The following is a 25,035-nucleotide window of genomic DNA, read 5'->3' as shown; positions in this document are numbered from 1 at the left end:
ATGACGTGGACGAGTCCCCTCGCCCTGCTGAGGGACGCCCTGCAGGGACAGAGGGAGAGGGAGAGGGACCTCCGCACCCTGGTGTCCAACCTGCCCTACGAGGGACTGAGTAAGAGGAGCCAGCCCAACCGCTACTTCCCCGGCAACGCCGTCAAGACCACCAAGTACTCCTTCTGGTTCTTCATCCCCGCGAACCTATACGAGCAGTTCCACCGGTTCGCGAACATCTATTTCGTGGGGCTGGCCGCGCTGAACTTTGTCCCCGTGGTGAACGCCTTCCAGCCCGAGGTGGCTCTGATCCCCATCTGCGTGATCCTGTCCCTGACAGCCCTCAAGGACGGCTGGGAGGACTTAAGGAGGTACCAGTCGGATAGGAGGCTCAACCGTACGCCGTGCCTCATCTACAGCAGGTAAATAACCTGTCAAATGGTGTGGTAGTAGGAAACCCTACCTTCTGTGTCTTTTGCATCAGCTTTGCATCATTGACCTTGATAGGAATTCACATTGATGTATGTGTGTGTGTGTGTGTGTGTGTGTGTGTGTGTATGTGTGTGTGTGTGTGTGTGTGTGTATGTGTGTGTGTGTGTGTGTGTGTGTGTGTGTGTGTATGTGTGTGTGTGTGTGTGTGTGTGTGTGTGTGTGTGTGTGTGTGAGTGTGTGTGTGAGTGTGTGAGTGTGTGTGAGTGTGTGTGTGCTGGATCTGTTGGCAGGCTGTGTTGTGCTGTACAGAATGTGTAGGCATTTAGAAGCAACAAAACCCTGATATGGTGTATTACTGGCACCTCGGTGTGTGTGTGTGTGTGTGTGTGTGCGTGCGTGTGTGCGTGTGTGTGTGTGTGTGCGTGCGTGTGTGTGTGTGTGTACGTGTGCGTGTGTGTGTGAAAGAGAGCTGGGCTGATGTCTGTGTGACTGTGTGAGCGTGTGTGTCTACGCATTGGTGTGCGTATGTGTGTGTGTTTTACTTCATCTGTGTTTCAGAAACCCCGTGGGAATTTTTGACCTAGAAATAGAAAATGTGTGGGAGATTATTCTTCTTTTGAAGAGCCTCACAAACAATATCTATCATCCATCGCATTGTGCGCATTTGATGAAATCCTCATCTGAGTGTTGCGTCAGAGGAGACAGTGAGGTTAGCACTTGTGTCTATTTTAGAATTACTGGTGAAAAAAATGAATAATTCACAAAAGAGCAAAACACTGTCAGTTTCAACCCTTTCATTATCTAAAGCTAATTCGTTTAGGGGGGGGGTTGTACTTGTGATAATAGAACATATATGGAGGGAGGGAGGGGTATGGATTTCCTTTGAATATGATGAGATAGAGGAGGTGTATTAGACAATACTGTTCGCTGCCCAACCTCTGTTATGATGATAATAATAATAATTATTATCATCTGAAAGCCATAAGCAGCTGCTCACACTCTCTCTCTCACGCTCGCTTCCCAGAAAGAGTCTGGGAAGACTCTTGGAAATGCAGCATCAGCTGGAAGAAAGGAGGGAGGGAGGGAGGAAGGGAGGGACTGAGGGAAGGAGGGAGGAAGAGAGGGAGGGTGGGAGCGAGGGAGGGATGGAGGGTAGGTTCAGGTGGGTAGAGGGACTCCAGACACAACACAAGCCAGGCCGTCATTGGACATGCAGGTCCCCCAGGGCCTCAATGCAAACACTGGTCAATAGCTCATTACACAACCAGATAAACAGGCCTGGAGCTGAGTCATCAAGTCATGGCCAACGGAAAGAAGTGAGATGATGTCAATAATCCTGAGGCATCATCAGCCATTCTTTATACCCTTTGGCAAAACAATTCTACTCGTACAATTCTATGCATGCGTGCACACACACACACACACACACACACACACACACACGCACACACGCACGCACGCACACTCCAATCACGTGAGGTGTAATTGGTTCCAGTCTTTTTTTTTAAACAGGGGCACACTCACACTGGAAAAATCTTCTTTCTTCTTCTTCCGTTTCTGTTTGGATGAGAATATCCTGCTCTCTGCGTTTGGTGACAGCAATCGGAAGGTTGCTGGTTCGATCCCCGCCTCAGGAGGGAGCTTGCATGTGCCCTTGAGCAAGGCAACCTTAACCCCTAATTACTCCATGTTTACCTGCCTGTGGAATGCAGTCAGTTGAGTGGGATTTAACCTTTCACCTTGTGAGACCTTGTGAGACTTTGTATGACGTACTGTATGTGTTTGTACATGTGTTTCCCATTTTGTCATAGTTGATGATAGCATTTGGTTACATTTTTATTTTATTTTATTTGTTTTTCAGATTTTATCCCTTTTTCACCCAATTTGGTATCCAATTGAACCCAACCTAGCATCCAATTATCCCCTGCCTATTGCGTAGGATCCGCCGCACGACCCGTGGCCGGCAGCCCCAGAGGAGACCGCCAGGCAGACTAGCTGTCTGGCTCCTCGAGCCCAGCACCGTTATTCCGGCCCCCCGGGGGTGCTGTTGCGCGACGGATCCTTGTCCGGAAATATTCCTATACCGCCCTCGGGAGCGGCCGCTCAATATGCCGCTCCCTGTGTGTGCGCCGGCCATATCCGGGTCTGGCGAGCTGGGATTCGATCCCAGTCCCCGGTGGGCAGCTTGCACTAGTGGCTAGTGCTTAGACCGCTACACCACCGCGGGGCCCAGCATTTGGTTACATTGAAGGAATTTAACCTTTACCTGGGTCACTCTTGTTTTTCATACCCAAAATGGTCAATAATAATGGTTTATAAGTAAAGTTTATTTATATAGAACCTATCACAGACCAGCGGTCACAAAGTGCTTTACATAGGCTATAAAAACATAATTAAAGAGCAAAAGTAATAGCAGGTTAAAAGAAAGGTAAACAAGTGAACAATAAAAACAAGAAACAAATAACAAGTGTACAACAAATAATAACAATACACAGAAAGACAGGCTTTTGGGGTTAGCCAAAAGCCCTGTCTGTACAGGACAGTCTTGAGCTGTTTTTTAAATGCTCCGACCGAAACCACTGATCGAAAATCCAAGGGAAGAGCATTCCAAAATTTGGGAGCCACGGTTTGGAATGTTCGATCACCTTTGGTTTTTAATCTGGCACGGGGGACAACCAACAAACCCTGGTCAGAGGACCTGAGAGACCTACTGGGGCTGTAAGGACGCAGTAGGTCACAGAAGTATGCAGGTGCCTGACCATGAAAGGCTATGCTTTATGCTTTCAACAGGAAAGTTGTCTTCTCCAAACTTGGCCTATCCCAAAAGGCCTCTGTTTTTCTCTATTGTCTGTAAACGGTGTTCATGTATGATCTCGTTCGACCTGTTTGAATCCTTTTGTAAAGTGTGTTATTATGACACAGTGTAAAATGCACAAATCCAAATAAACTTGAAACTTGAAGCTTTGACACATCTGGTTCCATCCTCTCCTCATTGTACCAGAGAGAGTTCATAGCACGGTGCTGATGTTTTCATACAAGTAGCAATGCTGACTCACCAATAGCTCATCATAAATGGAGCAGGATTGCAGCATTACTTTACTGCATTCACTCTGTGGGCAGAGGGGAGTGTGGCTGATGATTTTAGTATTGAACCAGACTGGTAATCTGTCAGTAAGTGTGGCTGCGCAATCATCATTATTCAACTATAACACAATTCAATGATCAGACATCACCAATCACATGGTCAACCGGCTTAAAGGAACAGACTCAGAAACACACCTTTTATCTTTGAAGAATAGTTATCTCTCCCACCCATTATCAGAGACATCAGGTACAATTTGGAGAACAGCCATATTTGCTATGAAAGTGCAAAAGTGCGAAAGTGAAGACCAGAAATGTGCTTAATTCAGGAAAGTAACAACATGCAGTAATGATCATTTGATGATGGCATAATATAAAATAGTTTAATAGTAAAGAGCTAGATGATTTGGTATGAGTTGTGTGTGTGTGTGTGTGTGTGTGTGTGCGTGTGTGTGTGTGTGTGTGTGTGTGGGGGACGGGGGACGGGGGACGGGGGGGACGGACAGAAATGGTTTCATCTGTTGCTTTTGTCTAAGCAACAGGAGAAAAGGTGCCTGTTATGATATAAAACAGGTCTAAATCTAAACAGTGCTAAAAATACACCCTTTGTTTAGGATAGGAGGTGTGGTGTGTGGAGGGGGTTCAGCATACCTGATGCACTCTGTCATTGACTAGAAGTTAGTGGTTGACATTGTTGTTCAGTGTGCCTGTGGCTGTTTGGGAAACTGGCCCAGTGGGAACACCTGGGGGCGGATTAGCACAGTTCTGTCTCACAGACCCTCCCTCACCTCAGACACGCTTCCCCTTAACCCGCCTGAGAGCTTTCTTGTACCAAAAGATGACACATCAAAAACATCTAGCTCAAAATAAAAAAACTTATTGTTTGTTTTATTTCAGTTATAGTGTGTTCCTCGTATGTCCCTATTGGACACAAAAATAAAATAAATGAATGAATAGATAAATGTATGTGAGAGTGAGGTTGGCTGAATAAGATTATGTTAATGACATTACATTGTGTGCCTATAAATGACCTTACTAGTTTAGATTCAACCTTTTTGGCATTGTATAGAGTACAATGAAATGTATTTTTTTTTACTTTAAGCACAGGGTCAGCTATAGTCAGTGCCCCTGGAGCAATTAGGGGGTTAAGTGTCTTGCTGAAGGGCACAACGGCAGTGGTAGGCACCTTTAGATATGATGCCAGCAACCCTCCAGTCACCAGCTCACATCCAGCTCCCACCTAAGGCGGGGATCGACCTAGCGATCTTCCCATTGCTAGCCGGCCTCTCTAACCTCTAGGCTACCGCCGGCCCCCACAAGCACAAAATGGACATCCCATAACAGCTCCACATACTATACACTAACTGTGAACACACATTGACTGCGTTTACATGCACACCATATGCACACCATTGGTCAATATTCGGGTTATTGTAATATTCCGAATAAGGTGTTTACATACGCTGTAGCAACTGGAATATTCAGTTTACATGTTAATTGCCATATTCCCGTGGTTCGGCGAGACAATAGTTGTTACTATAGTAACGTTAGTGTTGGTAGCTTGGTTGTGGTCGTTGAACAGGCGTTAACCCACAGCTAAGACATAATGTTTGTTTCCAACATAGTCCTCCGTTATTGTGTTCTCCTACTTGCACTTTCGAACCACAATTTAACTACAACACTCGTGCTGATCCACTTTGTCCTCAACATTGGAAGACAAGAGCGAGAAGAAATGAGTGTATCTAGCTGTCCCTAGCAACAACACAACCCAGGATTGCATGCTCGTGGAGAATCGAGCATGCGCAGACGTAACTGAATATTCCGAAAAGGGTAATATGCCGCTTAAAGTGTTTACATGTCACAATATTCCGATTCGAACAGGCATATGCCAGGGGTCTTAATCGGAATATTGCCGAATCGGAATATGGCTGGTTCGGTACGTGTTTACATGACTCTTGCTCAATCGGAATATTGAGCATATGCCACTTAATACAGGAATATGGTGTGCATGTAAATGCAGTCACTGATCTCTCTTCAGGAAGGAGGGTGATTTTGTGGAGAGCCGATGGAAGGACGTGCGGGTGGGGGACTTTGTGAAGGTGTTCTCCAACGAGATCATCCCTGCAGACCTTCTGCTGCTACACACCTCGGACCCTAAAGGAGTGTGTCTCATCGAGACCTCCAACCTGGACGGAGAGACCAACCTGAAACAGAGGAAGGTGGTCCCATGCTCATCCACCCTGGTGAGGATTCAAAGACAACCTCTGCTTTCCAACCTCTCTTACCTCCTTCTCTCCTTCCCTCCCTCCCTCCCTCCCTCCCTCCCTTCCTTCCTTCCTTCCTCCTTCCCCTCCCTTCCTTCCTTCCTTCCATTCCTCCTTCATTCCATTCCTTCCTTCCCTTCCTTCCATTCCCTCCCTCCCTCCCTCCCTCCCTCCCTCCCTTTCTTCCTTCCTCTCTTCCTTCCTTCCTTCCCTCCCTTCCATTCCCTCCCTCCCTTCCTTCCTTCCTCCTCTTCCTTCCTTCCTTCCTTCCTTCCCTTCCTTCCATTCCTCCTTCCCTCCTCCCTGCCTCCCTCCCTCTATTCCATCCTTCCGCTGATGCTATCTCCACCACAGGATTTTACCAATACATGTAATTGACCTGATTAGCCGAAGGGAGGAGGGAAAGGAGGAGGGGAAGGAAGAGGGAAAGGAGGGTAGGGAGAGATATTGATATAATTACACCATCTGATGACAGCTTAACGACCAAGATACTCGTTATTTTACATGCAGCTTTGTTGAGTCACTGCCGAATCACGTTGCCAGAATGTGGCTGTGATTATAGAAGGCCGTCCGGAATTACAGGTTGGTTTGTGTGGGACATATACTCTGCATGGGAATGTAATGTCATTCTTTTAATTCTCCTTGTGGTTCTTTTACAGAATTCCCAGTTTGAGGACTTTACCAACATGGTTGTCTGTGAAAAGCCCAACAACAACCTGAATCATTTCAAAGGTTATGTGTGAGTACTACTACTACATGTATCGTAACAGTTCCCCCCCCCCTATCCCAAAACAGTGATGGAGTCAGTGAGTGAAGCCAAGCAAAACTAATTCCACCCCACTCACTGTGCTTCCTGATGCTCCAAAGAGCATTATTGTGCTGTAAATGGGTTATAATTGATTTTCTTTGCGGCTCCATGGGTTTTATGGCAGGTCTGGCTCCCCCGGTCCAGTTAGGCCATAAAGGAAGAGAATCACTCATAGAGAAGAATATATAAGGGGTAATGAATACCTAACGAGATCTGTTTAAAAAAAAAATGGTTCCCCTCTCCCTCTCTCGGACGCCCGTAGAGAGACGCCTGACAAGAAGAGGTTGGGGTTCGGTATCGAAAGTCTGCTGCTGCGGGGATGTACGGTGAGAAACACGGACCATGCCGCTGGGTTCGTGGTGTACACAGGTAGATGCTCTGACTGTAACACACTTGGTTAGCTTAGCGTATCCATCCCTGAAGGCATCGTACTCCATGTTGTTGTCATCTTTTTTTTAAATGATTATTAGAAGGAAGTAGAACACAGTACAACATTTATGGGTACACAAATAAGGAATGAAGGTCCTTCTATTCTGTCTTTTTCCCTATGTATCCACCTACCCCCCCCCCCACCCATCAACCAAACACCTATTGCCAATGGGGGGGGGGGAATGTATATATAAATGACGGGAGTTAAATACAATAAAAGTTGTCATCTTGTGGCTAGTTTTTTACGTGATTTCGTTCCATAATCAATCCATCTATTTCACTGTGAGTCCGTTCATTAAACCTATAGAAGACAATAAATGGTCACTGTACATACCTGCAACCATATTTGCATGGCTTTTGCCAACCGCCATTCCAGGTCACGAGACCAAGTCGATGCTCAACAACGACGGGCCGCGCTACAAGCGCAGCAGACTGGAGCGGAAGGTGAACGTCGACGTGCTCTACTGTGTCGTCTTGCTCTTCTCCATGTGTCTCATTGGAGCATTAGGTACAGTGACATCACACTCCATTACCATAAAATCACGACATATATACGATATACAAAGACTTATTCAGCTTCCAGTTGAAGATTAATGGCATAATCCTTGTACATTTATAAGGGGGACATATCATTTTTTCCAAGAGCCTCCAATCAGTCATTGGCTACAAGCCCACATCAGTGGAAAGAGGGAGGAAGCGGAGGAGGATAGGAAGCCAAAAATAGCTCCTTCTTCCTTCTCGGAGACAGAGGCAGTGTGATTAATCCTCTGTCCTCATGCAAACAGGTCACTACTTCTGGTTGGAGTCACTACCCAGCGAGCCTCCTATCTACCTGGTCCCTGACAGCCACGGCCAGCTCAACTCGCCACCCCTGTCGGGCTTCTACATGTTCTTCACCATGATCATCTTACTGCAGGTAGAGAGAGAGGGGGGGGGGGGGGGGATAGAGGGAGAGGGATAAAACATCGGGACAGGACCGAAAAAATCCAAGCCCAGGCCTCATGACGTCACTGGGAGGGTGAGGAAGAGGGGGAAGGAATAATCAGAGAAAGAGAGGGAGAGGGAGGGAGAGAGAGAGAGAGAGAGAGAGGGACGTTTACCTGTCCGACCACCACCAACCACAGTCTTTCCCCTCCTCCTCCTCCCTCCAGGTTCTGATCCCTATCTCTCTCTACGTGTCCGTGGAGCTGGTGAAGATCTGCCAGGTCTTCTTCATCACCAACGACATCGACCTGTACGACGAGGACTCAGACAGCCACGTGCAGTGCAGGGCCCTCAACATCACGGAGGACCTGGGCCAGATCCAGCACGTCTTCTCGGACAAGACGGGCACACTCACGGAAAACAAGATGGTCTTCAAGCGATGCACCATCATGGGCACCGAGTACTCACACAACGAGAACGGTAGGACTAAGCTTGTCCCTCCCCACACATATACACACGGCCATGTAATCCCCCCCCCCCCCCCACACACACACACACACACACTTAAATGCACGCGCACACACACACACACGCACATATATATATATATACACACACACACACACACACACACATGATGAGAAGTTGAAGAGAGGCATCTTGTATCATCATTTAACGTATGCATGACTATATCATGTGTATGCAGCCATTCGCCTGGCTGTCCTTGCAGAGCCAGATTCAGAAGAAGAAGTGATCTTCCATCATCCTAGGACAGCGCCCCCTCCGACAGGATGGACTCTGGAGGACACGGACTCGGAAACTAAACCACATTACCATGGCCACCAACACAGGAACAAGGTCACAAGAAGTTCCCAAGGGGATATAGCCTTTAGTAGCCCTTTGGTGAGTTAAAATAAGAACAACTGGGGCGCTTGGTGGCGTAACACACTAAGCGTTGACCGTGTAGCAGCAGGGTTCCCGGTTCGATTCCCGGCCGTGGACACATTCTGCATGTCATCCCTTCTCTCTCTCTCACCCATCCTTCCTGTCAAATCTCTACTCTCTCTCACTATAAAAAGAAAAATATGAGTGGGACTGCCCCCTCAAGAATTGTGTTTATAATAATAATTAACGCAAGGAGTTTTTTCCTGACCACATGACATTACGAGGGGAAAACTCTTGGGCCAAGTCGTGATGTAAGAGGGGAAACACCTCGCTTGTTTTGGGTCAAGTAAGGGGGCGGGAAGGAAGGAAGTTCTGATTTGGAATTCCATTTAGAATCATCATTTTATTTTTTTACTGTCGGACACATAAAAATGAGCCCGCACCCCAGTGACACAAGCATGCGTGGTCCCTGTCCATTGCTGCAGATGGCCGAGTTTGGTGTCAACGATGACCACATCCATTTTGGCTCTCAGCTGCCACCCCGTGTCTGTGTGTGAACATATGGTCCTGCTGAGCTACATTAGGCATGGGCTACTGATATCACATCGTCTGGAAACATGCACCGTAGATTACTCATCACGGTCCTAGCAGTGTTTTCTATTTTTTGCACATGGGGAGAAAGAGAAAGAGCATAGGCCAGTTGTTGTTGTGATGGTGTTGTCATGGTGTGCTGAGACAGAAAAAAACACTCAGGTTTATTTAAAGACATGAATTAGCACAGCACTAATGATGTACTAATAACGTGCACAGTACTGAAACCAACTTTTGATTCTACTGGTTTAGATGGGTTCCCTCCCTGGTTCCTTCTGGTATTAATGCTTCTAGAAGCTGATGTTTCACTGTAATGGATTATAGTTCTGTTGGAAAACATTAAAGCAACAGTATAGCCTTCCTTCCATTCCTCCTTCCTATCCGTCCTTCCTATATTCCTTTCTACATTCACCAAGATATCTACAGTCACGTCAGGTGGTCAGTAGTTACCTCAGGAGGGGAAGGAGGGGAGGATGGAAGGATGCATGTTTCCAGTATGTGAAGAGGGCCATTAATGAACTGACTTGTGAATCTGACCTGCTGCTCCTCCATGAACAGGAAACGGAGATACTTCCAGACAGGAAGCTGCTTCAGCGTACTTTGAGCGATGAGGGCAGAGGGAGCGGTGGCGGCAGTGGCCGAGAAGCAGATCTCTACCTGGACTTCTTCCTGGCTCTCGCCATCTGCAACACTGTGGTGGTTTCCACGGCAACAGCTCAGAGACAGAGGGTGAGTGTTTTGTTCGTTGTGACCCTGACATGGCTTAGACCATGGACCATGGGATGAGGGGTGGAGAAAGAGGGGGGGTAGTCTATCTATCTATCTATCTATCTATCTATCTATCTATCTATAATAACTATTTATCCTTAAACCATGCACTTAAGCAATATCACACGAGAAGGAGTGCTGATATTCAGTATAACAGCACGACCTCAAGTGTGATATTGCTTTTCGCAGTTCTACAGTGCCATTTATTAGTTAACAGTAATAAGCGACAACAGATTATGATTTGTTTGTTAATTTAATAATTTATTTTGGCTCCGCCAACAAAAAATAGTTCCGCAACTGAATTTCAACTGGACTGTTGCCTAGTAACCTGAACACAAACATGTAGTCTAATTAACGGTCATTTAGTAGAACACCTGTGCGGCGGAGTGATACATATAGTTAAAAGTCCCAGTGCTGTTATACTGTATATCGGCACTCATGGAATGCCTCTTGTCCAATCAAATTACTTGGTCAGAACTAACTGCTGTATAAATTGTCCATAAATTGTTATACAGAGGTTGATGGCATATAGTAAATGTACAGTTAGATTCTTACAGCATTTCTGGAGTGTTCATTTAGATATCCTGTCAGTGCAGCCCTGCTGTCCACACATCTGGTAATAAGAACAGGGAGTAGTGGAGAAATCCAATTTATTTCAGCAAAGGCATCAATTAAATGGGTGCTCTCTGTATCTGCCTCTCAGATTTACTTGAATTATTCGTGCTTGCCGGAAACGTTGGCCAAAAGTCTCTACTCTCTCATCACTGGTCAGTGCTAATTTCCGTAATTGCACTTTGAGGCCCCAGACGAAATGGCTTTGTCTCTTTTCTAAATTAACCACACAGCATGGGGAGATTCGCAGGGGGAATCAGGGTCGCCCTTATTAATTTGATTACCCGTAGTTTCCTGATTGTGCTGCTCTGGGTTCCAACGAATGGGAGAGGCCTGCGGGTTCTCCCAAGAGCTCATGATGGAGAGGTCAAAGCTGACGACGAGAACTTGTTATTCCTATAGGCTGAAGTGTGCACACCTTGTGCTTTGTGGTAGGCCTTCGATAACAGACAGAGTGTTATTTATACAAGTGTTGTGCTGAGGTAACGTCATCAAAATGTAATATATGTGACAGCAGCTGGTGAAAGCGGGAACATGTCGGCAACCAATCAAAATGTTCAGACTTTTATTCTGAAATATGTAAATAAATGTCAACGTTGACATAACACACTCGCTAGTAAAGCCAAAATATTGCAACGCAATGGATCCGGTGAGTAATCCCCACTACTCTACACTAATTCGGAGCCATGCAATATTTTGGCTTGACTAGCGAGTGTTGGTTGCCGACATGTTCCCGCTTTCACCAGCTGCTGTCACATATGTTACGATTTTCAACAACATTTACATTTTTCAGAATTAAAGTCCGAACATATGGTCAGTTGCCGACTTGTTCCCGACTTGTTTTCACCAGCTTTCACCATCACATATAGCTAACCATAAACAAATGGTTTCAAAAACACAAGCCTGTGTTTAACGTTTGTTTCCTTTCTGTTCCCAGTTGAGCGGACGGTCAAGCGGACCGCCTCCCTCCAGGAACCCTCTGGAGCTCCTCCACAGCCTGGCCAGGAAGTTAGGATCCCTGCATCACACCGTCGCCTCCTGGCAGCCAATGCCTGAGAAGAACAGCCGCAAGCTCTCTGTCGCCTTGGTCACAGAGGAAGACTTAGAGGAGAACGACCACAACAAGGACGTCCCCAGGATCTCCAGCGGCACCACACACAGCTCCTCCGGAGCACCCAACACCCCCATCACGAGGAGGAGCCAGGCTACTAGACATACCCCAGATGAGAGCACCAGACCTGGGTGGAGCACAGACGCGCTACGCTACGAGGCAGAGAGCCCGGACGAGGCGGCCTTGGTGCACGCAGCCAAGGCATACGGTTTCACTCTGCTGGCTCGTACCCCCGACACGGTGACCGTGAGGCTCCCGCACGGCCAGGAGCTGACGTTCGTGGTGCTGGACACCTTGGCCTTCGACTCCAACAGGAAGAGGATGTCGGTGCTGGTGCGCGATCCCGTCACCACGGAGGTGGTGTTGTACACTAAAGGGGCCGACTACGCCATCATGGAGCTACTGAAGACCCTCAATGCAGGTATATGGTATATTTCAGTATATTAGTAACATTGTAATATTGTAGTGATAGGTGTATAATGGGTAGTATAGTAAGTCCATATAGACAGGTATTTCACAACACTACAACACATTTCACTCTTTACTCTAAGCATCTATCATCATTACAATCATTTATGTCACATACGTCCAGCCCTCACTGATGGGTCTATTCATGTACATAGAATTTTGAGCCAGTCTATAGCTATGACATAATTGTAATCTCACGTAGGTGTGTCCTCACAGGTGTTACCTATTCAATCTAGCCTACCTGTCTATTTAATGGCTGTCATGCACTATGTTGTTTGTAAGACTTGACAAAGGCTACGGCCAAAAACGTTGTCAATTAAAATCTACACTTTTGCATCTGGTGTGCGGCTTCTACTTCATTCAACATACGTCTTGTCATATCATCAAATTGTTACGCAGAGAACCGTCTTGAGGGGAGCCAGAAGGATGTTGCGACTAGTACTCAGAGACACCTTGACCGCTACGCCAAGGAAGGCCTGCGCACCCTCTGTTTTGCAAAGAAGGTACATTGGGTACATCAGATGCGGGGCGGCTGTGGCGCAGGAGGTAGAGCCGCCGTCTAGCGATCGCAAGGTTGGCAGATTGGCAGTTCGAGCCCCGGCATGTCGAAGTGTCCTTGGGCAAGACACTGAACCCCAAATTGCTCCCAGTGAGCGGGCCGGCGCCTTGCATGGTAGCTTGCCGCCATTGGTGTGTGAATGTGTGTGTGAATGGGTGAATGAGAGTGCGTGAATGGGTGAATTGTAAAGCGCTTTGGATAAAGGTGCTTTCTAAGTCAGTCCATTTACCATCAGATGTATGTAGGGTATGTTTGGGAACATTTGGGAACCTACTACGTACATTTGACCATAACGAGTGCTCCTGGTCTCTCTCTGGGGGGGTCACCTCTCTTGTTCCAGGTGCTGAGTGAGAGGGAGTATGAGGAGTGGTCAGCAGTCAGACAGGAAGCCGCGGCTGCCATGGACAACCGAGAGGAACTCCTGGCGGACACAGCGGTCCGCCTAGAGACCGGTCTCACTCTGTTAGGTAAAATATCATCATCAGGTTGGCCAAGGGTTTGTGTGTGTATTGAGAGAGTTCTTTAACACTAGAACAGCCATGCCTTTTTTACCTACCTACTTTTTACCTACTAAAAGAGCTGCCCTTTACAATGCAAAGATATAACATTTTTCTTTACTCACATAACATCTCATGGCTGTTCTAGTGTTAAGTAACCTCCTTGGACATGTTTTGTCTCCCAGGGGCCACAGGCGTCGAGGACCGTCTGCAGGAGAGCGTTCCTGACACCATCGCAGCCCTGCGAGAGGCAGGGATCCAGGTGTGGGTCCTGACAGGTGACAAGCCTGAGACGGCCGTCAACATCGCATACGCCTGCAGGCTGCTGGACGAGGGAGACCTGGTGTTTAATATGAGCACCAAGAGCAAAGTAAGGGGAAAATGTTGTCTTCTGATTTTGTCTTGTGGTTATGTGTGTACATTGTCCATTGTGATAGTCATGTGTAATGTGTGTATGTTTGATTTATTTGACACTGCTGTATTGAGTTTTTTCCATCTGTACCGACAACAAATTCCACCGACCTTGGTTGTGTGGTCATTAAACGATTCATTCATTCATTCATTCATTCATTCATTCATTCGTCACTAGGGACACTTTAGCCTCTCTTAACTTGGTTACACTTTATTTTACAGACCTTTAATGAACTTAATCAGAAATTACATTGTAATACATATTATTATTACATATTAATTAGTTAATTGCTCTTTTTTGTTTTATTCATTGGAGCAATCAATTATATACCACATAAAACCAGGTAGTTACCAATGTTGTTAAATGTTGAATGAAATATTAAATTTAGTTGTATGTGTTATGACACGGGGGCGAGGGAGCTCAAGGACACGACACCGGAGGCAGAATACAGTGTTAGCCCCGTAGGGTATTTATTTACAGTGCAGGTGGGTGGAAACACAGATGATGAGTCCGGAGGTTTCAGCCTGGCGGGCTGGGGGTTTCAACCTGGCGGGATGGCGGTAGTGGTTGGCATGGGCTGTGGAGGAACAGGAAAGCAGGGTAAGTCTCCACGGTAGGCCAGTACATAAGATATCAACGAATCACAAGAATAGGCACAAGAGCAAAGTTCATAACTAATCACAGAGGATACTTGCCAGGTCATTCTTAGGGAAGAACTGACGATGAATGAAGGGAGTCCAGGGTAGATGTAGCCAGAGGGTTAATTGGGAGTGGAGACAGGTGTGTTGGTTTGACTGTGGCTGGATAACCCTCCAATCACCGGGAACGAGATTCACCTGCGGCGGAGAGCACGCTGTGCTCGAGTTGTGGGGGCGGGTGCTCGAGCTGTGGGGGCGGGGGAGGGCGTGTGTGACGGCCCAGCCGTAACAGGACCCCCCCCCGAGGGGGAGCCTCCTGGCGACCGGCCCGGAGCCTCCGGGTGGGCCCGATAGAAGTCCCTGAGGAGGACTGGGGACATGATCTGGGACCGGGGAATCCAGCTCCGTTCCTCTGGGCCATATCCTTCCCAGTCCACCAGGTACTGGAAACCCCGGCCACAGCGACGAGCCCTGAGGAGCCTCCTTACCGCCCACTGGGGGTGGCCATCCACCAACTGAGGAGGGGGCGGTGCAGGGGCTGGTGGCATCAGGTCGCTGGCGACATGGGGCTTAACCCGGGAGACGTGGAACACCGGGTGGATCCGACGGAGGGAGTGAGGGAGGACCAGCCGGATGGCAGCGGGGTTGATGACCCGGTCGATGGCGTAGGGGCCGATGTACCTCGACGCCAACTTCCGGGAGGGGACATTGAGGGGGAGATCCGCCGTGGAGAGCCAGACCCTCTGGCCCACCTGGTACACCGGAGCTGGAGTGCGACGACGGTTGGCGCTTCGGGTAGTTCGGGCGGTGGCCCGAAGCAAGGCCGAGCGTACGGAGGTCCAGACCCGACGACAGCGAAGGAGGTGTGCCTGGACTGATGGTACCGACGCTTCGCCCTCCTGGGTAGAAAGCAGGGGTGGCTGGTACCCCAAGGAGCACTCGAAGGGGGACCGGCCGGTGGCTTCATTCACCATGGCGTTCAGAGAGTACTCCACCCAGGGTAGGTCCTTGCTCCAGGAGGATGGATGGAGGGAGGACATGCAGCGGAGCGCCGAAACCAGGCTCTGGTTGGCTCTCTCCGCCTGCCCATTGGTCTGAGGATGGTAGCCGGAGGAGAGGCTGGTCGTGGCCCCAATCCCAGAACAGAAGGCCTGCCACACCTTGGATGTGAACTGGGGGCCACGGTCGGAAACCACATCCTGGGGAAGCCCGTAAAGCCGGAAGACGTGGGTGGTGAGTAGCTCCGCCGTCTCCGCCGAGGTCGGTAGCTTTGCCAGAGCTACCAACCGCACGGACTTGGAGAAGCGGTCCACGATGGTGAGGATGACCGTGTTGCCTAGAGACGGGGGAAGGCCGGTCACGAAGTCCATGGCGAGGTGGGACCACGGTCGACCGGGCACGGGTAGAGGCCGCAGCAGTCCTGAAGGCGGCCGGTGGGATGCCTTGCTGCGAGCGCAGGTAGGGCAGGCCGAGACGAACTCCCTGACGTTCGCGGCCATGGTGGGCCACCAGAACCGCCGGCGCAGGAAGGACAGTGTGCGTAGGGCCCCAGGATGGCAGGCGAAGCGGCTGGCGTGGCCCCACTGCATCACCTTGGTCCTGACGGCGTCCGGGACGAAGAGACGGCCGGGGGACCCCGGTCGGGGATCTGGCTGGGTGCGCTGTGCAGCTCTGACCACCGCCTCGATCTCCAGGGTGACCACTCCAACGACCCGGGAGGATGGAACGATGGTGTCGGGAGTGGTGGGTTCCTCCTCTGCGGCATGGAGCCGAGAAAGGGAGTCAGCCTTGGCGTTCAGGGAGCCCGGACGGAACGTGAGGTGGAAGTTAAACCGCCCGAGGAACAGGGCCCAGCGTGCCTGACGGGAGTTCAACCGCCTGGCCGACTTGATGTAGGTTAGGTTCTTGTGGTCCGACCAGACGGTGAAGGGGTGCTCTGCGCCCTCCAGCCAGTGCCGCCACTCGTGGAACGCCTCCACCACCGCCAACAGCTCGCGGTTCCCGATGTCGTAGTTGGCCTCGGCGGAGGTATAACGGCGGGAGTAGAAGGCGCAGGGGTGCACGGTCTGGTCCTCCGATCGTTGAGAGAGCACGCCACCGACGCCCGTGTCTGAGGCGTCCACTTCCACAATGAAGGGCCTAGAGGGGTCTGGGTTGATTAGGACCGGCGCCGAGGTGAAGAGCCTCTTCAGGTCACTGAAGGCAGCGCTGGCTGCTGGTGTCCACGTGAACTGGCGCAGGGGGGAGGTGAGGGCAGTGAGGGGGGCGGCTACCCGGCTGAAGTCCCGGATGAATCGCCGGTAGAAGTTGGCAAAGCCGAGGAATGACTGCAGCTGTTTCCGGGTGGTAGGTTGGCCCCACTCGACGACGGCCCGAGTCTTCTTGGGGTCAGGGCGAGTCAACCCACCCTCCACGATGAGCCCCAGGAATTCCACAGAGTGAGTGTGGAACGAGCACTTCTCGGCCTTAATAAAAAGGCGATTCTCCAGTAGGCGCTGGAGGACTAGGCGGACATGTTGGACATGCTCCTCAGGGTTCCTGGAGAATACTAGGATGTCATCCAGGTAGAGGACGACAAAGATGTCCAGCATGTCCCTGAGGACGTCGTTCATGAGGGCCTGAAAGACGGAGGGGGCGTTAGTGAGACCAAAGGGCATGACAAGGTACTCATAGTGGCCACGGGGGGTCTTGAACGCCGTCTTCCACTCGTCACCCTCACGAATCCGGACCAGATGGTAGGCGTTCCGGAGGTCCAGCTTAGTGAAGATGGTGGCCCCAAGGAGGGGCTCAAAGTTGGAGCTCATGAGGGGGAGAGGATAGGTGTTCCGGACGGTGATGGCATTGAGCTCACGGTAGTCAATGCATGGCCTGAGGGTTCCATCCTTCTTCTTCACGAAGAAAAACCCCGCTGCCACCGGGGAGTGTGATGGACGGATGAGCCCCTCAGCCAGACAGTCGGAGATGTAGGTGTCCATGGCTGCCTTCTCCGGGGGGGCAAGGTTGTAGAGGCGGCTGACCGGAAGTTTGTTGCCAGGGCGGAGCTCGACGGCACAGTCGTAGGGCCGGTGAGGCGGCAGGGTGCGAGCACGCTCCTTGCTGAAGGCCTCTCCGAGGTCGTGGTAGACCTCTGGGATGGAGGAGAGGTCAGGGGGAGCCGGAGGCGGTCGCAGAGGCGATGTGGGGGTATGGGCGGCACGGAGGCACCGGGCGTAGCATGCAGTACTCCAGCTCAGGATACGTCCCTCACCATAGCTGACATGGGGAATGTGGAGCTCGAGCCACGGTCGTCCCAGGATGAGCGGGGACTGGGGGGTCTTGAGGATGTAAAACCGGATCTCCTCCACATGGTTCCCCGAGACGGTCAAGGAGAGGGGTGTAGAGCGGTGGGTGAGAGGCCCCAGGCTGTGTCCGTCTAGGGCTGAGACGGAGAGGGGGGTCTCGAGGGCAACGAGGGGAACGGCAGCTGAGCGGGCCAGCTGGGCGTCCATAAAGTTCTCGTCTGCTCCCGAGTCAATAATGGCCTCGACCGTGAGGTTCTGCCCCTGCCAGGAGAGGGTGACAGAGAACCTGGCTGGGCTGGTGGTAGGTGGGGATTGAGAGACACGGCTCACCCGGATTCCCCCTTCGGGTGAGCCTGCCCTTTTGATAGGGACGGGCAGGTGTCACGGAGGTGTCCCTTCTCTCCACAGTAGAGGCACAGGCCCTGGGCCCTTCTCCTCTCCTTCTCCGCCGTGGTGAGGCGGGCTCGACCAAGCTGCATCGGCTCCTCGCCAGTGCATGGGGTGTAGGTCGACTCCCGTGCGGAGGAGGGGTTGGCTGTGACGATAGGGTCCTGGGGGCGTGGCGAGCTGGTCTGGTAGCGCCCTCTCTCTCTACGACGCTCCCGGGAGCGCTCGTCAACGTCGATGGCTAGGGCCACTAGTTCGTCCAGGGCGGCGGGTCTGTCCCGGACGAGCTCGTCCTTGATGGCCTCACTCAGCCCCTGGCGGAAAGCAGATCGCAGTGCCCTGTCATTCCATCCGCTTCCGGCTGCCAGGGTGCGAAACTCGGTAGAGTAGGCCGCCGCGGTCCGGTTCCCCTGGTGGAGTGACATCAGTCGCGCCCCGACCTCCTGTCCTGCAGTGGGGTGGTCGAAAACCCTCTTGAACTCCGTGAGGAAGGTAGCGTAGTCACCGAACAGGTCAGGGCGGGCGCAGAGGGTGGCCTGGACCCAATTCAGGGCGTCACCGGTGGTGAGGTTGGTGATGAACGCCACCCGGGCTGCCGGCGACCAGAACTGGCTGGGCTGATGCGAGAACACCAACTCGCACTGGAGGATGAAGCCTCGGAACTGGGCGAAGGCTCCGTCGAAGGGGCGGGGGCTGGCTAGGTGGGGCTCCCGTGGCTGTCCAGTAGGTGGTGCCGGTAGCTGGGCAGGGTCAGGGAGAGCAGGGGGGGGGGCAAAGGCTGCGAGCGCGGCCACCTGTGCTGTAAGCGCTTGGGTCGTAGAGATGAGGTGCTGCATCTGGGTGGCGCGGTGCTCCTGGTTAGCCTCCTGGGTTGTCATGCGAGTGTTCAGGGCCTGGCACGCTGTAGCGGCCGCCTGGAGGAGGTGAGTGTGTTCAGCGAGGATCTGGATAGCCGTCGGACCGGATCCAGGGGTGGGAGATGGTGCCCGGTCCTTCGTGTCGTCTGAGCCCAATTGCATGGTCAGTTCTTCTGTTATGACACGGGGGCGAGGGAGCTCAAGGACACGACACCGGAGGCAGAATACAGTGTTAGCCCCGTAGGGTATTTATTTACAGTGCAGGTGGGTGGAAACACAGATGATGAGTCCGGAGGTTTCAGCCTGGCGGGCTGGGGGTTTCAACCTGGCGGGATGGCGGTAGTGGTTGGCATGGGCTGTGGAGGAACAGGAAAGCAGGGTAAGTCTCCACGGTAGGCCAGTACATAAGATATCAACGAATCACAAGAATAGGCACAAGAGCAAAGTTCATAACTAATCACAGAGGATACTTGCCAGGTCATTCTTAGGGAAGAACTGACGATGAATGAAGGGAGTCCAGGGTAGATGTAGCCAGAGGGTTAATTGGGAGTGGAGACAGGTGTGTTGGTTTGACTGTGGCTGGATAACCCTCCAATCACCGGGAACGAGATTCACCTGCGGCGGAGAGCACGCTGTGCTCGAGTTGTGGGGGCGGGTGCTCGAGCTGTGGGGGCGGGGGAGGGCGTGTGTGACGGCCCAGCCGTAACAGTATGAAGTTTTGTTAAATGTCCAAATCAGATCAGTATCAATGCATTTTACATTTGAACTAGAATACTAGCAGAACACTGGCAGTAAAACGAGGCATTACTTGGAAATCGCTTGTTTTTAAAATGTAATTTAAAAGTTCATGCTCACCTAACAAACCCCCAGGTGTGTTTGACTCAGCATCTTCAGACTGCTGTCTCAGTCTCTGACTAATGGGTTAAAAGTGGAATAGAATTTGGGGTGCATTTGGCCTCATAATAATCCTATTTCCACAGTTTCTGAGAAGGGCAGAAATTAGTTCCTATTTCATCTAGCGTAGCCTGCTTTTCCCTATAGGTTTGCTTCAGATGGGATGCATTGTGCAGTATTGAGTTTGTTAGCAATCATTCCATTTGGCCATTTCCCATCTTTTCCAAGCTCAGCAGACATTAAGTGGGGGAGACTGACTCCCTCTGATTTAAGTGGCCAAAGCTTTTAACCACATTTACATTTTCAGCAAAAGGTCAAATCCTCACATTTCCATCTCAGAGATAAGATGTCAGATGCAGGCCCTCGTTCTCCATGGTCATTAAAGATCTCGTGGAACTCAGCGAAGGAGTGGGCCCTTCATAACCTCCTGGCTGTCTAATCGTCCCCTGCTTCGAATAGACTAAAATTACTCTTCAGCTTTCTGTCGGTAAGGGATGTGTGGGGAGGCTTCTAGAACAGGAGGGCTTCCATGTTTCTCTCAGGTGGCCCAAGACACCGGTGATTGATGGGATGCCTTACCCCCCAATACAATATGAAACGCTTTGAAATCTAATTAAACGTGCAACGCACATCCGTGCCATGATAACACTTATCATATTCAATCCTCGCAGGAAATACCATCTCTTATGAACAGACGTAATTAACAATTTGTACTACATAATACAATGACTAATCGATGTCCTCACTCGTATATATTCTAACCATACCTAATAAAACTCAGTGGGCGGTAGATGAAATGAAAACAGGATATGACCTAAATATTTTCACTAAGTCGGCTTCCCTAAGGGTAAAAAGGCTCCAGTCATTCACAGCCAGAAACTCTGAATATAATAGAACCAGATCCTGGTAATCGCTTGTGGTCTGAAATCACAGACATGACGACTGAACTGAACAGTGCGCTAGCCTTTTCTTTTAAATCCCGGAGATGTGACGACACAATCCCTCACAAACTCCTCCCCAACGATGACCACCATGGAGAAACAACAACTCATCTCTCGTCCCTCTGTTTTTTCCAGGCACTGTGTGCGTCCATCTTGGACGGGACCTTGGAGGAGGTGAGGAGGTACGGAGGGGGTCCCCTGTCCTGGGGAGGTACGGAGGGGGTCCCCACCATCGCCCTGGTGATAGACGGACGCACGCTGGGTATGGCTCTGGAGTCGGACCTGCAGGACAGATTCATCGAGCTGACTCAGCGCTGCCGCTCGGTGCTCTGCTGCAGGGTCACGCCCTTACAGAAAAGTGCCGTGGTGAAGTTGGTGAGGGAGAAACTAAAGGTCATGACCCTGGCCATAGGTAAGAAACACAGTTACTTCATGACAGATAATGGTGAAGAAACATCCCAGTAAACAAAGAGTCCAAAAGACGTCCTCAGGGAAGCCGGAATGTGGGTTTGTAGTCCATAAGACGTCCTAAAGACGTCATCTGGACGTCCTAGAAAGACGTCATCTGAACCCACATTCCGGCTTCCCTGAGGACGTCTTTTGGACTCTTTGTTTACTGGGATTGACATGCTATACTGTGCATTAGACATAATTAATACAATGTTATCTTGGCACACTTTCTATGTGTCAGCACATCGTTGACACACATCCCCTCTGTGCTTCCTGTGACTTCAGGAGACGGTGCGAACGACGTGAACATGATCCAAGCAGCCGATATTGGCATTGGGATATCTGGTCAAGAGGGGATGCAGGTTCGGGTCAAAACTCTAAATGAGCTGTGTCTGTCATTGTAAACTCAGTAAAAACATACTGAAGGAGCTCTGTCTGTCATTGTAAACTCAGTAAAAACATACTGAAGGAGCTCTGTCTGTCATTGTCAACTCAGTAAAAACAAACTAAAGGAGCTGTGTCTGTCCCCGGCAGGCTGTGATGGCTAGTGACTTTGCCATCTCACGCTTCAAACACATAAAGAAGCTTCTGCTTGTCCATGGACACTGGTGCTACACCAGACTGGCCAACATGGTCGTCTACTTCTTCTACAAGAATGTGGTAGGTACCATAATAAAAACCGATCAAACAGGAATGGCACTTTAGTCAAAATCATGTTCCCCTACTGTATGCACACAACAAATAAATCATGAACTGACTTATTAGAACTGCCTTATAAAATACACTTATTATAACAAATACATTTCTCTTCTAACACATGGCTATTGTCCAGCTATATACAGTACATCTTAAATGTGTATATTTGTTTACCTTGGTAATCAGCTCTTAAGACTTGATGTGCTTGATGTGAACCCATCAGGCGTACGTGAACCTGCTCTTCTGGTACCAGTTCTACTGTGGTTTCTCTGGCGCCACCATGATAGATTACTGGCTGTTGATCTTCTTCAACCTCTTCTTCACCTCCATCCCGCCCATTATGTTCGGGGTGATGGACAGTGATGTTTCTGCTGATACGCTACTGGGCCTCCCAGAGCTGTACAGGAGTGGGCAAGGATCAGAGGTCAGAAAAACAGAGAGATATTGTATGTATGTTGTTTATTAATTTTTATGGGTGAGAAGGTCAGGCCTGTTAAATACCACTGTTGATGATAAGGTCTTAGAGGTTAATATTATCATAATAGATTTGTACAGAATGTCTATACTGTTCTGCTACACTCATAATGTACCACACTCCAGGGAAAAGCAGAGTTCAGTTAGGTAGTTATATTGGTTTAATAAATGTGTGTTTCTGGTTTTAGGGATATACACCTTCAACATTTTGGATTTCCATGCTAGATGCCTTCTATCAAAGTCTGGTTTGCTTCTATATTCCATACTGGGTAAGAATGAGACTTGAATATTGTGTGACTTGACTTCCCTGCCCTGTCCTATTTTTGTGACCAATTGCAGTAGATAATTGAGCGATTTTGACTTCTTATTTGAACTCTTCCAGACCTACCGAGATTCAGATGTTGACATTTTCACATTTGGAACTCCCTTGAACACAGTTTCTCTATTCACCATCCTTCTCCATCTTTCTATTGAGATCAAGACTTGGGTGAGTGCCGTCCCGAAGGCCCAGTGTGTCCTGTTTCATTACTGATTATTGAATTTTTGTACATTTTAAAAACAAACTCATCTCAATGTGATACAACAATGACAACAACAATGTGATGCAATCAATGACTGATTTTGACCAAAACACATCAGTTTTTATTTAGTAACTTTTGAGATTTTGACTTCCTCTGCCTTGTGTTATTGTCTGTCAGACGGTGGTCCACTGGGTGGTGATGCTGGGCAGCGTGGTGCTATTCTTTGTCGTGACCCTGGCCTACAGCGCCACGTGTATCACCTGTAACCCTCCCTCAGACCCTTACTGGATGATGCAGGAGCGGATGTCGGACCCCATGTTCTACCTGGTCTGCACCCTCACCACTGTGGTCGCACTGCTGCCAAGGTACTGGTTTCATCAATCTGATACAATCTAATTTATCAAGAAAACTAAAACTTGTAGCGCATTTTTGGGTCCAGAATTGTGATGATACGAATCGTCCATAGGACTGTTTGTTTAATTCATGTCTTTGCTACCGACCGTATCCCAGTAAACCCTGAACCACAGTCACAATTGTTGCTGAGAGCACTATCATCCTGGTTAAACAGAACTCAAGGGTGATATTGAAGGTTACAGACCATTTTAACAGCAGCTCCTCTTGGAGCTGATCCAGCCTCTGAACGAGCCGATATTCAGAGTGCTCAGAACGCTCTGATTTACATCAAAGGGGCGCATATTTTTCAGTGGCCTACTTTCCCCCCCCCCCCCCCCTGCCACACTCTCTCTCTCCCCCAGGTACACGTTCCACGTGCTGAGGAACACTGTCGCCCCCTCCCCCCTCACACGGGCGCGGCATCTGGACCGGTTCGACCCTGCCGTCAGGGAGCAGTGGATCAGGGAATGGAGGAGTCTCCGAAACCCGGGGGGGGTCAATCGCTCCTCCGGCCAGTCGACCCCACCCTCTCCCTCCCTGGAGCCCTCTAAGCCCCCCACTCCTCCTCCTCCTCCTCTCCCTCGCTCTGACCTCACAGAATCCGACTTCATCACTAAGAGTTCTCTGAACCCGTTTCATTACTGAGAACCTTGGACCCCATCAGGTGTCCCGCTGGGTGGCTCTGTAGTGGGGACAGTGCATCTGGAGATGTGTGAAATTAACACAATTAAGCTTTCAATTACAATTGAAGGCTTGAAAGCTGAGATTGATTATTTCTGTGTATTTTAGAGCTGGCTCATGGATATGTCCCACTCCCAGTGTGCAATAATTCTGAATCTAAGTTATGTTCAAAAAAGGTATGTAAAAATGTAAATGGCAATCATTTTCGAACATCAAGTCGTTTCTCTCTGTTTTTGTGTCAATTCCGTTTGGGTGATGAGTTCAGTTGTGATGGAACGCACCCTCCTCTCTCTCTCCTTGTAACAAGCTTCCATAGCAAACACATAAGCCTGTTACCCTCCTGATGGGTTTTGAGAGCACAGTGGTAACCCAATCAGTCACACCTCCCGCCCCTCCAAAAACAGGCACTTTTCCAGAACAAAGCACTCAGTGCGTTTAAAACATTCCCTCGCCTAGACACCTGAGAGTTATTTGCTCAATGGATACTCAAAATAGTCACTTGAAGCCTCTGAAGCATACTTTATTCCTCACAAACTGCTCATGACATGCTTATGGTCCGCAGATGGGAACACCATGCTATAGCATTTTCAGTTCATGTGACCACATTTAGAGCTGTTATATATGACGGTGTCAGAAACCAAAATGGAGAATGTAAAGTAAAAAGTGAAAAGGCTGGGCCTGATATAATTCAGTATATTTTCTATTTGTGTGTATCTTTTGTTCAATGTCAATAAAGATATTTTAATAATTCAATAGTAGAGACTGATTCAGTTATTGCCCTCTGTTGAATGATAATGGTCCCATCATTTCTATACTCTTGGAGAGCAGAAGCAGACACAATAGATCATTATTCTCTATACAAGCAGGATGATTTAAGTACAGAAAATACCCATGGGGACATATCAATAATAAAGCTCAAGCTCAGCATTTGTGTAACTGAGGAGTGTCCTGTCTTGCTTTCACAAAGCCACTTCGAAAAAGCCTGGTAAACTT

The 25,035-nt window shown here is 49.5% G+C and overlaps 1 protein-coding gene across 1 annotated transcript; it reads left to right on the top strand.

Moving 5' to 3' along the window:
• Positions 1 to 24,006, top strand: atp10b (ATPase phospholipid transporting 10B; the record flags this gene model as incomplete). Its single annotated transcript, XM_080527039.1, has 21 exons — positions 1 to 410; positions 5,540 to 5,744; positions 6,425 to 6,504; positions 6,836 to 6,942; positions 7,379 to 7,510; positions 7,788 to 7,918; positions 8,154 to 8,406; positions 8,633 to 8,829; positions 9,297 to 9,356; positions 9,961 to 10,131; positions 11,720 to 12,314; positions 12,761 to 12,864; positions 13,261 to 13,387; positions 13,603 to 13,787; positions 20,963 to 21,239; positions 21,563 to 21,639; positions 21,812 to 21,937; positions 22,197 to 22,397; positions 22,636 to 22,716; positions 23,146 to 23,333; positions 23,724 to 24,006. The coding sequence occupies 21 exons, from the start codon at positions 1 to 3 to the stop codon at positions 24,004 to 24,006; spliced, it is 3,990 nt and encodes a 1,329-aa protein (XP_080383165.1).
• Positions 24,007 to 25,035: the final 1,029 nt, after the last annotated feature.

This window comes from Nansenia antarctica (genome assembly GCF_963989245.1).
Source record: "Nansenia antarctica genome assembly, chromosome: 3".
Lineage (NCBI taxonomy): Eukaryota > Metazoa > Chordata > Actinopteri > Argentiniformes > Microstomatidae > Nansenia > Nansenia antarctica.
Note: the sequence above shows the minus strand (reverse complement) of the source record. Positions and strands in the feature narration are given on the sequence as shown.